Source organism: Eptesicus fuscus, chromosome 4 (assembly GCF_027574615.1).
Source record: "Eptesicus fuscus isolate TK198812 chromosome 4, DD_ASM_mEF_20220401, whole genome shotgun sequence".
Classification (NCBI taxonomy): Eukaryota; Metazoa; Chordata; class Mammalia; order Chiroptera; family Vespertilionidae; genus Eptesicus; species Eptesicus fuscus.
Window position 1 is genome coordinate 69610153 of NC_072476.1, and position 13106 is coordinate 69623258.

At 43.0% G+C, this 13106-nt stretch overlaps 1 protein-coding gene across 1 annotated transcript; it reads right to left on the reverse strand.

Annotated features, from left to right (window-relative positions):
* Nucleotides 1–2030: 2030 nt before the first annotated feature.
* SPZ1 (spermatogenic leucine zipper 1) lies at nucleotides 2031–3605 on the reverse strand. Its single transcript, XM_008162084.3, has one exon. It carries the CDS (start codon nucleotides 3410–3412, stop codon nucleotides 2330–2332), a length of 1083 nt encoding a protein of 360 aa, XP_008160306.2. The 5' UTR covers nucleotides 3413–3605; the 3' UTR covers nucleotides 2031–2329.
* Nucleotides 3606–13106: the final 9501 nt, after the last annotated feature.

Below are 13106 nucleotides of genomic sequence, written 5' to 3' on the forward strand. Positions count from 1 at the left end.
CTGCAAGAAGTGACTGCTTTGTTCAGCTATTTTGCTCATTTCGTTCATTTAAGCACCTCCTATTTGAAACTCTTACTTGGAAACGTAATAGGACAAAGTCTGAGGCTAAAGGGGCCACTCATTTTTTTGAAGGGGGGAAAAATAAACATTAGTAATGTAACCAAATGGGCTCTCCCAAAAAACACATAGTGACAAATTCTCTCAGTTTTCTTCTATCTGAGACTATATTGATTTCACCTTCATTCCTAAAAGATATTTTCACTGGGTAAACAATTCTGGGTTGACATTATTTTCAGTTCTTGAAAAATGTTCATTTCCTTCTGGCCTCCATGATTTCTGATGAGAAATTTGTGATATTTGGGTCATTGTTCCTTTACATCTAATGAGTCTTTTCTGCTTTCAAGAATTTTACTTTGTAGGTTTCAGAAATTTGATCATGAGTGCCTTGAACTTCTTTGAATTTATGCTTTTTAAATTTCACTCAGTTTCTTGAATCTGTCGGTTTATGCCTTTTATGAAATTTGGAGAGCCAGTTTTTCTGACTGCTTTAAAATCCTTGGCATATAATTCCAACATCTGTGTCATGCCATTGTTGGCATCTGCTGTCTTTTCTCATTCAAGTTGAGATTTTATTAGTATGATTGTAATTTTTGTCTATGTATCCTAGACATCTGGGCATCATGTTATGAGACCCTGCGTCTTATGTAAATCTTCTATTTTATCAGGCTTCCTCTGGTGCTGTGTCAGCAGGGGAGGGGTATAGAAATCTAGGCTACCCATGTGGTCTCCACTGACATTCCACCCTACTGGGGGGAGGGGGTTAGGGAGGATTACCTTGTTACCATCAATTTGTGGTAGAACTTCAGGCCCGCCCCCCCTCCCCCCCCCTCCCAGTCTCCTCTGCACCACAGAAGGAAGGGGGAAGAGTGCCTTGTTACCTCCAGGCAATGGTGAAAGTCTAGACCCGTAGTCGGCAAACTGCGGCTCACGAGCCACATGCGTCTCTTTGGCCCCTTGAGTGTGGCTCTGCCACAAAATACCACGGCCTGAGTGAGTCTATTTTGAAGAAGTGGCGTTAGAAGAAGTTTAAAACATTTGGCTCTCAAAAGAAATGTCAGTTGTTGTACTATTGATATTTGGCTCTGTTGACTAATGAGTTTGCCGACCTCTGGTCTAGGCTCTCCAGTAAGTATTTGATAATGTGGGTGAGAATGGAGACATGGCATTTTCCTTGCAGTTTAGGTAGAGCAGGACAGCTTTTTTTCAAAGATTTGTCTGGCCATTCTGTCCCTTTCCTCCTCCACTGGCCAGAGAAAGCAGGCTTTGGGGGGTGGGATACTTTGTCTAAATGAATTGGCATTTCTGGGTTGTGGGCTGCTGAAGCACTCGTTTCGGGATATAAAAGAGACGAAAAGAAAACCCAGGGAACTCAACACCATGCTGTTCCTTAAACCCAGGGTCACTGGAAAGTCTCTCGCCTTCTCTCCATCTTTCAGAGTCTTGTGTCCATTTTACACATATGTTCAGGGTTTTTCTCTTGCTTAATGGGAGGAAGAGAGAGAAATGCATCTGCTCCATAGTGTCTAGGCCTAGAAGTCCAGCTCCCTTAACAGAAGATACCGCTTTCTGCCTCGGCCAAGTCTATTGCACCCACCTGAAGGCATGGAAGGCACTTCTCTGCAGAACAAAGTCTAGATACACATCTCTTCTAAGCAAGCCCAGGTGCCCTTCCCCAGGGCCCTCTTCTGCCTGCTATGTCTGCCTTCACTAGTTGAGAGGAATACTGGGGAAAAGTAGATTCAGGGGATGGAGAAATTTATAAGAGAAAAACTGTAGGGGTGTTTTGTCAGCATTTTTTTTTTTAACTCTAGTACTTCCCACCCTTCAATGGATGATAGGAAAAAAGGAAATGCATTTACAAAGTGGGCTTTAAAAATTCATTATTAAAGTGTTACAAAGTTTGCCTCCCCCCCCCCCCCAGAACCCCACCCTCACCCCAGGTAATGATTTAAAAAAAGAAGAAGAAAACCTTTTCTTTGTTCTGGTTTTTATTCAGATTTTTTTCTTTGGTTAAAGTGTCATAGGATCTCTATCTAATAACAACAAAAACAAGCCGGTTGTAAAGATGACAAGTTAGGAACTTGATGTTGACACTAATGGTCATGAAAGACCCAAATGAGGTAATAAATAATGTGTTCATCTTCTTGTTCCATAGCTTTTTCTTGGTTGAACCAGCAGATCTACCCTCGGTTTGGTGGTTGGTGATGCCTGGAGTTGGATGTCTTAGAGTTTTTTTAAGAATTGCCTTTTCTTCTGCTTTTGGTAGTTTCTATCTTAGCCTGCTGACTGGCCTCTTCTTTCTCCGAAGAGCTTTTGCAAGACAACGATTGAATCTGTTGTTACGAGCTTTCTTATTACGACAAGAATCCAGGTTTTTATAAAATCTGTCTCTGATCTGAAATGTAACTTCCGTGTCTTGCATGTTCTGCTTATACCTTCCTGCCTTCCTGTCCTGTTCACAGTTTACCTGGGTCGGCTTCCTTCCCAGAGCTGCGTCTTTCTGGCGATGGAGTTCCTTGAGAAGTTCTACTCTGTGCCGAAGGATTTGGCATTCGTTCTCCAGCAAAGCTGTGATCACATGCAAGGAATGCGTGTTATGGTTCAGTTTTCTCATCTGTGCCTCCAGCTCATAATTAGCCCACACGTTATGCGGTCGGATTTGGAAATGGATTCCGTTACTTTCACGAGTTGCTCTTAAGTTGTGCTGAGATTTCTGGTACAATTTCATTAGCTCACTCAGCTCGGCATGTTGCACACTCCAGTGTTCCGCTTCCTGTAGCAACAGCTCCATGTTGTTCTTAAGTTTGGTATTTTCTTCTTGAACGTGATGGAATCCAGGCTCTGCTTTTTCCTTATGTAGTTGAGTTTCACTAATAGCTCTTCCTTCTTCTGAAGGATCGACCACATCCCATGCCAAACCTTGTACTGTGTCGTCCGAGCTCTGGTTTTCCAGTATCATCATCTGTTTCTTCGCACTCTGCTCGTTGAAAATCAGCCTTTTCAATAGCACTTTGTTTATCTTATCGAGTCCTCTGACTTTTTCTTTAAGTTCTGACAGTTCCTCAGCGATCTCAGTTTCCTCCGAGGATTCTTTTGTTTCTGCAGTCTTCTTTTCACAACTTTTCATGCTTTTAAGGGTCTCCTTAATGTCTTTTAATAATTTTTCACACTTCTTTCTAGTCTGTTGTTTAGTTTCTCGATGGCAACTGTTACGTAAGGAAGAGCCAGAACTCCAGGAGACGGGGGGAAGTGATTCTATTTCAAGTAAGGCAATGACAGTCTTAGGGCCCAAAGAGTCCCGATTGAGTTTGGGAGAAGGTTTAGGGGTTCTGGAGAGGCAGGGCACTTCCATCTCAGCTGAGCTAACAGGGCTGGTGAGCGGGGCGCGGGGAAAGAAGACACCCTTAGAGATTCCAGGAAGGTGATGGTCCTCTATGCAAATGGTTAGAGAAGATGGAGCTAAGCGGCAGTCAGAGACCAGAGTTCAAGTCTGAAGCCAGGTAGATGATGTTTAGGTGGAAGGTGACATCTCAGACAACCTACGGGGGAGGGTGGGTGGGAAAGGGGCCTGGAAAGGACCTAGGGCCCCATCTCTCCTCCTCCAGGCTCCTGGCATTTATCCCCTGACCCTAGCAACCAGGTCTTTATTCTGTCACTGCACCCGTGGCCTATCCCCGGCTTCTGTTTCCTTTGTGTCACAATCGAAGCCTCTTAACCCCCTACCCCGTGACTCATGCATCAGAATCACCCTTGAGCTAATCCTACGCCTCACCCCAGAGGGATGTCTAGGTTTTTATTCATCTCATGCTAACTGCATTTAGTGACTCTTCTACCTCATTCCCACCACCCACAACCACAACCGTAACTGCAGTTTGTTTCCCTGCCACCTACGTGCGCGGCTGAGAGAGGTCCTGCCTGGCTGAGATCCCCCAGCCCTTCTGAGCACCTGGAGCCCTTCTTGCTTCCCCTCCAGGAGAGATGCTGCTGCAAAAGAGCATTATCCTTGCAAAACAGATCCCCCCCCCCCCCCCCCAAAGTGCTGCTTTTTTTGGGGTTTTTTTGGTGATTTTAGGGGAATGTCAGAAATCAGTCCATTCAAAAATATTCTGCAGTAAGAAGAGAGCATTTGAATGGTCCTCGACAGCACACTTACTAATTGGGCCTTTTCTTAGCTTCAAATACAGGCCTCCTTTAAGACTGGCTTAGTAAGCTTGCCCCTGCGTCATTTACATCAGGTGATATAAACGTTTTTAATCATTGCTTTTCAGAAGAACTTGTTAAAATGGCATAATGTAAGCATTTCAGATAGCTAAGATCCTAGAGTGGGTTATAGAAAAGTAACTGAAGTGACCGTGAGAACATTAAGTTCAATCAAAGAACATTTATTCCTTAAGTGAGACTTCTTCTTGGCCTTCAAAATCTTACTCGTAAGGACTTTAGTCACTAGAAGTTTGCTTTCAATCTTGGGGAAAACTCATACTCTCGTCGGGTGTGTTTTTTTCTCCTTTTTATTTCTTTAGAGGAAATAAAATTTTTTCCCTTTCACAGTTACAAACTCACTTGGCTTAAGTTTCCCTGAGCCTCTTGCCCGACTGTCTCCCAGGCAGTGGGGCTCAGCGCCATCGCCCTGTGACCGGCTCTCCACAGGGTCAGCAGCGTCGGTCTGTTTTCTACGTGAAGAAGGGGCCCCTTCTCTAATTTACATAACGATACCACAGAGGCTACACTTGCTCTTACGCTTTGTTTCATCTCATAAGGTTTGAGTTTGGTTGGCATTTCCCCTTTGAATCAAGCCATCATTTAAGATAATTTTTTAATCTCCAGGACAATGAAACTTTTTTTTTTTCTGATTTGGTTATTCATTTCTAGCTTTATTGCATTGTAATCACAAAATATAATATTTCTACCTTGTGAAATTCCTATTTTCTCTTTGGCCTAATAGATTATCAATGCTCACATGTGTTTCATGGATATTTGAAAAGAAAATGTATTCTCTGTTGTTTTCTTTTTGTTTGCAGCTTTTTACTACTTTTAGACATAAATCTGACATCATTGTCTTTGATTTTTAAGGAAACTGGTTCAAGGTAGCTTAGTCAAGATGCCAAGGAATTCCTTTCCTTTCATCAAAAAGGGATTTAAATATTTTCTACCTCCTTACATATATAATGAATTTCAAACATTTCTGTTAATTTTATTGAAATTTGAGTTTCGTGTAGATGCTAATAGATATTCAGAGTGGTCCTCTTTTCCTTATTAACCCACACTTCCAGGAGATACCCATGGGAGTTAAATACATTTCGATTGTCTTACAGTTGCTATCTAATAAGTTTCCCATAGCTTAATGACTTTAAAAAAATAAATGCAAAAAGAAGAGCAAAAGGCTGTTTCTAATATTATCACAGAGAAAAGTTGTATAGAATTTTTTTTATCAAATCTAGTTTGCCTTAACAAAAAAATACGTCATATTAAAAAGTTCATAATGTCAATATGCCTTATTTCTAGTCATGTTAACCTTGGTCATTTTATTAAGTGATGTCTGCTAGATTTATCCACTATAAAGTTACTGTCTTTCCCTTTGTAATTAACAAAATGGGGGAGATATTCTGAGTCTAAAAAATTATCCTGTTTCTCCTCAAAGTTTTGCCTAAACAGTATAATTTTAGTGTACAGAGCTGGATCTTGCCTGTAACAATTATTATAATGGTGATCTAATGGTGGTATTTTATTTCTCTTATTCCTTTTATATTTATTGATTGGAATTGTTTTGTAAAGAAGATCTGTCTCTTTTCCTGTATTGACTCATTTATTCATTCATTCAGCTATGTGTTTATATAAGTATGGACTCAGAGATACTTATTTTATTTTGGGAGTTATAATTGAATACTATCATTTATTTTCTTGCTCAAGAATGTATGAATAATTATTTTAATATAGTGAAATTTTTGGTATAATTAGAATATTATGTTGTGTAATTGTTTTAATTGTCAAATAGGGTGGGTTTTTTTGTTTTTGTTTTTAACCAGAGCATAATAGCTGATTAATGACTATTCGAGGGTTAGAGTTTTATGTACACAAGGGATTCTATGCAGGGTGTGATTTTTAAACATAATGACCTGTGTGGTATTGCACTTTTGTGTAGCCAGTTTAGGAAGAAATTTTTTGAAAATGTGAAAATTTATTCAAATAAGCAAAATACAGATGTAGCTGGACAGTCTACTACCCTTTTCCTCAGCATGTCCTCTTCTCTTTGACCACCGGGTGGTGCTGTAGGCTTTAAAATTACTATACAAACTTTTAAAAAAAAAAATACTGAACTCTAGAATGGGTGGAACCATGGAGATAGTCTTATCCACACAATAGGACACTATTGCAACTAATCCCTTACTAGCATGCTGTTCCCAGAATGTCCACAAGAGGGCGCTATTGCAACTAATCCACTTACATACTTCTATACATAGCCAGCCCATGGACATGGGCAATAGGGTAGTGAAGACCTGGGGATGGGTAGGGGCTGAGAAGAGTGGGGGAAAGGGGATGAATGGGAGATATCTGTAATATTATCAACAATAAAAAATACATTTAAAATGATAAAAAGAAAGAGGGCACTACTGCAACTAATCCCTTACTATGGTGCTGTTCTAAAAATGTCCACAAGAGGGCCCTATTGTAACTCCTCACCTACTAAAGTGCTGTTTTCAGAATGTCCACAAGAGGGCACCACTGCAACTAATCCTTTATTAAAGGGGCTGTTCTCAGAATGTTGTCTTATTTTCTTCAGATTTGAGAGTGGAGATTCTAAGTGACTTGCCCAAAGTTACAGTTGGTTATGAGGAGAGCTGGAATTAGAGTTCAAGCCTCCTGCCTTGTTAATCTTGCAGGGAGGCAGGCTCTGCAGATCAGGAGACTGTGGAGGAATTTTTCAGTATCTGCTAAGTGTTACACAGGAAAAAGAAAAGGGTTATGTGGAAGAGCAGGTTTTCAAAGCTGCTGAGACCAACTTGTTTCACAAGGACTCTGGCAAACAAACCTACATATAATACAAATAGCATTTTGACTGACAAAAATGTGACCAGAGGTTCACAAGAATTTAACGTTGTTTCTCTCTCTTTCCCTCTCTCTTCCACTCTCTCTCTAAAAATAAAAAATAATAAAAAGATCAGTGGAAGAATATCCTCGGGTGAGGATTAACAATAAACAAAATTTTAAAAAAAGAATTTAACTTTGTATTTTCCTTAGAAGCAGTAGTTCTGTCCTCTCTAATTCAATGTTGGTAGCAACTTTATTTTTTTAAAGTTATACCTTTAGCAACTTCATTTTTCTAAAATATGTTATTTCTTTTAGAGAGAGAGGAAGGGAGAGACAGAGAGAGAAACATTGATGGGAGAGAGAGACATTCATCAGTTGCCTCCTGCACACCCCTACTGAGGATCAAGCCTGCGACCCGGGCATGTGCCCTGACCGGGAATTGAACTGGTGACCTATTGGTTCATGGGTCAATGCTCAAACACTGAGCCATACTGGTTGGGCTTGGTAGCAACTTATAAGTACTGCAAATAACCAGAATTGGCTGTATGTAGGAAAAATTTAACAAAAAGTGCACTCTGCAAACTATAAAATATTATTGAAAGAAATTAAAGATTTAAATAAATAGAAAAACATCTCATGTTGAAGGATTTGAAGACTTGATATTGTTAAGATAGCAAAACCCCAAATTTATCTAAAGATTCAACACAATCTCTATCAAAATCCCAGCTACCTCTCTTTTGCAGAAATCGACAAGATGATCCTAAAATTCATATGGAAATTTAAGGGACCCATAATATCCAGAACCATCTTTTTTTTTTTTTCTTTTTTTTTTTTAGGCTGAATAATGCCCTATTTGGGGCATGCTCAGAACTGCACCCTAGTAAGATATTAGATTCTATAGCACCTGTTGTGTTATTTTCAGAACAGCACCATAGTTGGGGATTAGGCTCAATAGCACGCTCTCTTGGGCATTCTCAGAACCCCACTCTAGTAAGGGATTAGGCTCAATAGTGCCCTCTTTCCATCTTTCAGAGAACAACACCCCAGTATTGGATTAGGCTCAATGGTGCCCTCTTGTTGGGATTTAGAGAACAGCACCCTAGTAAGGGGTTAGGCTCAATAGCGCACACTCTTGGGCATTCTCAGAACCCCATCCTAGTAAAGGATTAGGCTCAATAGGGCCTTCTTGTGTCATTCAGAGAACAGCACCCTGGTATGGGTTTAGGCTCAATAGTGCTTTCCTTTGGTCTTTCAGAGAGCAACCCCCCAGTATTGGATTAGGCTCAACACCACCTCATGTGGGCATTTACAGAACAGCGCCCTAGTAAAGAAATCGCAAGTCTAGGGGGAAAAAACCTTGTCCTACAACTCCCTTAAGCAGTCCTTCTGTATTTTAATTGTCCACTCTGTGACTCAGTTTCCTCCTCTATAACATTGAAATAACATTAGTTGTAAGCTCGTAGGATATTCACGAGGATCAGGTGAGAAAATCCTTGTAAAGGACTTACTACATTGCTGACATGTAGTAAGGACTCGACGTGTGATGGTAACATGTTAGACTAAAGTTCCAACTCTTTAACATGACTTGTAATGCACAATAGCCTTTGGCAGGGGGGTTATCCTTCCCAACATCTTCTCTCATCACTTCCCCACCTACCCTGTCATGGAGCCGTTAGAGACTTCATTTCTTGTATATGTGAGAACGTAGGATGTTCTTTCTCATTTCTCACCTCGCAGCACTCGGCGTTCAAACATGTTCTTCTCTGCCTGAGACACCTGCCGTTTCCCCCATGTTCCAGGTGTGCTTCCGGCGCAGGGCCTTTGCACTGGCTGCTCCTGCCTGGCAGCTTTCCCAGGTCCTCGCAGGGCTCACCCCTGCCGCTCAGGTCTCCGCACCAATGCCATCCTCTGAGTGCAGCCTTCCTGGCCACCCTGTGTGACGTGGCACTCCCAGGACCCCTGCTCCTCTACTCAGTTGTCCTTTACACCTTATCCCCTGCCTGGCATTGTCATGTCAATTTTGTATTCCTCATCTGTTTTCTCTGTCAGGATGTAAGCTCTACAGAGGCAAGAATTTTGTCTCATTCCTGGTTGTATCTCTAGCACTTGTAAAACCCCTGACTCGTGATAGACACTTAATAAATGTTTGTAGGAAAAATGAGTAAGTGTAAAATCTTGATGAGTTTTCCAGGTAAGAGGTACTATATGAAACTAAACCAGGATGTCCTAATAAGAAATAGATATTATTTTGGATGCCTGAAATGACATCACAGGACCGAGGCAGGACCATTGTCAGAAACCAGCTCACTTTCACAGATTTATTCCATGAAAACAGAAGTAAGAGATTCTAGTTAAAGGCTTACACTCATTTCAAAAGGTGGACCCAAAGACCACACTTGGATTAGTACATCTCTCTCTGAGGAGTTTCTGTTGTTATCATCTTCCTGGGGTTGGTTGACTATCCCTGGCTTTTGAAAATGTATTATCCTTGCCTGGCCAGTGTGGCTCAGTGGTTGAGCATCAACCTATGAACCAGGAGGTAAAGGTTTTCCATTCCCGAGTTGTGGGCTCCCTCTCCAGTGTGGGGTGTGCAGGAGGCAGTAGATCAATGATTCTCATCATTCATGTTTCCTTCTCTATTTCCCTCTCCCTTCCTCTCTGAAATCAATAAAAATATATATTAAAAAAAAAGAAAATGTATTATCCTTTGATACGCACATATTAATATGTCTTGGGCTAGCAGCTTGCATCTTCTCACCGGAGCTCATTCTGCAATATGTGCAGTCAGCCAGCTGTTCATGTCATGAAGAGAAACTTGGGTTCGTAACATCTTTTTTTTACTGCACTGTACCCTCCCCTTCTTGAATTTTCCGCGTGTGGGATTTTGCCCACGCAATAGCTGATATTTCTGCTCTCTCTTCCTATTCTGACTCTTCCTGAAACAGCTTCTCTGGAAGAATGCTGCCCCTGCCTGAGAGTTTATTAAAGATCAACTTTCTGATGAAAAGTCTCGTGTTCCTTTTCCAGTGGAGGTTTGGCTTAAAGCAGCGAGCACGATCCACGGTCCAACGTCTCCGGTGCCCAGCCCGTGCCGGGCTAGCAACTCCGCACTCAGTTCGGATTCAAAATGACCTTTATCTTTTTCAACGCTGGTTAACAAAGGTTTCTTTTGTGAGCAATCTATCATCTGTTCTTTAACTTCTTGGTCTGGTCACCTGCCAGCTATTTCAGCTGCACAATGCCATTACTCAAAACTTGAGTTTCTTTCTTTTTTTTTTTCTCTGAGCAAGAACACTTGCTTTGTCTTTTGGAAATTTCGTCCAGTGTTTGATTAGATCACTGAGCTCATTTCAGTTTTCTGCTTCCAGCTGTAAGTGTCCGACTCTCTCAAGTCCACGGCCGCCCTCTTTGACCCTTTGAAATTCAGGTTTTGGTCCTTTACTTAGATGAACTTCATTCAAGGCCAAAGACCTTGCCACCGAGTTCCTGCATTCTATTTTTTTTTATTTTATTTATTTTTAATTTTTATTTTTTTACAGAGAGGAAGGGAGAGGGATAGAGAGATAGAAACATCGATCAGCTGCCTCCTGCACAGCCCCCACTGACTGGGGATGTGCCCGCAACCAAGGTACATGCCCTTGACCGGAATCGAACCCGGGACCCTTCCGTCCGCAGGCCGACGCTCTATCCACTGAGCCACACCGGTCAGGGCGAGTTCCTGCATTCTAATATTTTATCCTGGTTCTTTACAGTCCTGTTCTTGGGGCTTAAACTTTCACGTGGATTTGCCACTGGCATTCGGTCTCTTCCTTCAGGCCTTTTGACTGCATCTCTAAACGCACTTCCTCAGAGATTCTTCTTCTTATTTGCGTCTTGGGTTCCACAAGAAAATTCTTTGTAGCTTTGATGATCTGTTGATAACCAGACAACTCTCTAAGACTTCTTTTCCCCCAAGAGGTTTAGAAATTTCTGCTCAGTGTGCTGCCAGTTGCCTCAGATCTCTTTCTCGTGATAGGCAGAAGCATTCTCCCTGAAAAATGCCAACGTAATTACTTCCCTAGTGAGGCAGTTGTGCTTATAGGCTCCCAAGGCACTTACTGAACCAGGCTGTGGAGCTGCGTGGGGAATGGTGACGTGGCAGAGAACAGAGGGCTGAGGCCAGCAGGCACCGAGAAAGGAGCCGAGGCCGGGACAGGCAGTGGGCTCACCAGTGGAAGCTGATTCCTGGCAGAGCTGTGTGAGAAGAAAAGTCTGGAAGAAGGAAGAGGATCCTCATTGGTCCCCCAGGAAATCCTGCTGTACAGCATCTGGCCCCGACACCCAGATCTTAATCCCAGAATCGAGCAGTGTGGGGGAGCACAGGAGACTTGGTTGGAAAGTCTGTAAGGAGGAACCTCTGAAAGGTTGGGGGCCTCTAGGGCAGTGGTCAGCAAACTGCGGCTCTCGAGCCACATGCGGCTCTTTGGCCCCTTGAGTGTGGCTCTTCCACAAAATACCACGTGCGGGCGCGCACATACAGTGTGATTGAAACTTCGTGGCCCATGCGCCGAAGTCGGTTTTCGGCTCTCAAAAGAAATGTCAATCGTTGTACTGTTGATATTTGGCTCTGTTGACTAATGAGTTTGCCAACCACTGCTCTAGGGGGACCTTGCCGAAGGTGGCAGACCCTGCTTTGACTTTTCCAAATAAGTCTGAGCCCCCAGGTGTTTACCGGAATCTTTATGCTTAATCTTTAGGTGTCCTTGCTTAAAGGACACTGCAGATGCATGTGTCCTCCCAAGATTACTTACCCTACTGACTGTATCTAAAAGATAAACTTTATCTCAAACTGCTGTTACAGTAAAAGCCTGAAGAGGCAGGCGATCGAGGCTGTCTGGTTCCTTTAGCTAGGCAGTCCCTTAGCCCTCTCTTTCACGGCAAATAGTGTGTCAGAGTAATCATTCATCTGTCGCTCAGGGTCTGCTGGTCAGCCCTGGCAGAGCAGGGATGACCCATCGCCAGATCTTATTCCAGCCCTGCACATTCAGACCCTCTCCTCAGCAGTGCAGGTAGCCAGTGGCGCCTATCTGTGTGGGAATTAGAAACAGACACTGCCTCCAGCTTTCAGGATGCTTTCCTGCCTTTTATGTCAAGATGGTTGTAATAAGTGCACAAATCTATAATGAGTACGAGGTGACTGGTGCTCCCTAGGGTCATGCCATCCACAGCCTGCATGGGCAGACAGGGTGGCCTGTCCCTCTGGGCCCCTGCAGCATGACCTCCTTCCCCAGATTCCCCTTGGGCTTCTCTAACTCTCTTTCTGAAGGTCTCCAGTTCATTTAGTCCCATCTGCCCTCCCCTTTTTTCCAGCCCCCCCCCAACTATTGCTCCTCAAAATCCTATATAATAAAAGGCTAATATGCAAATTGACTGAACAGCTGAATGACTGATCGCTATGTCATGCACTGACCACCAGGGGGAATACGCTCAACACAGGAGCTGCCCCCTGGTGGTCAGTGCACTCCCACAGGGGGAGCGCCGCTCAGCCAGAAGCCAGGCTCACAGCTGGCGAGCGAAGTGGTGGTGGCGGGAGCCTCTCCTGCCTCCGCAGCAGCGCTAAGGGTGTCTGACTGCTGGCTAAGCCATCAGTTGGACATCCCCAAGGGCTCCCGGACTACAAGAGGGCACAGGCTGGGCTCAGGGACCCACCCTCCAAGTGCACAAATTTCATGCACCGGGCCTCTAGTTTATTAATATTTTTAATATGTTTTCATTGACTTCAAAGAGAAGAAGAGAGAGGGAGAGAGGAGAAAAACATCAGTAATGAGAGAGAATCATTGACCAGCTGCCTCTTGCACACCTCAGACTGGGGATCAAGCCTGCAACCTGGGCACATGCCCTGACTGGGAATCAAAAAGTGACCTCCTGGTTCATAGGTCAATGCTCAACCACTGAGCCATACCAGCCAGGTGATTTGCTTGTATTTTATTTAGGACTTTTCCATCTATGTTTATAAACAATCCTTTAAGCACAAAAAGAGA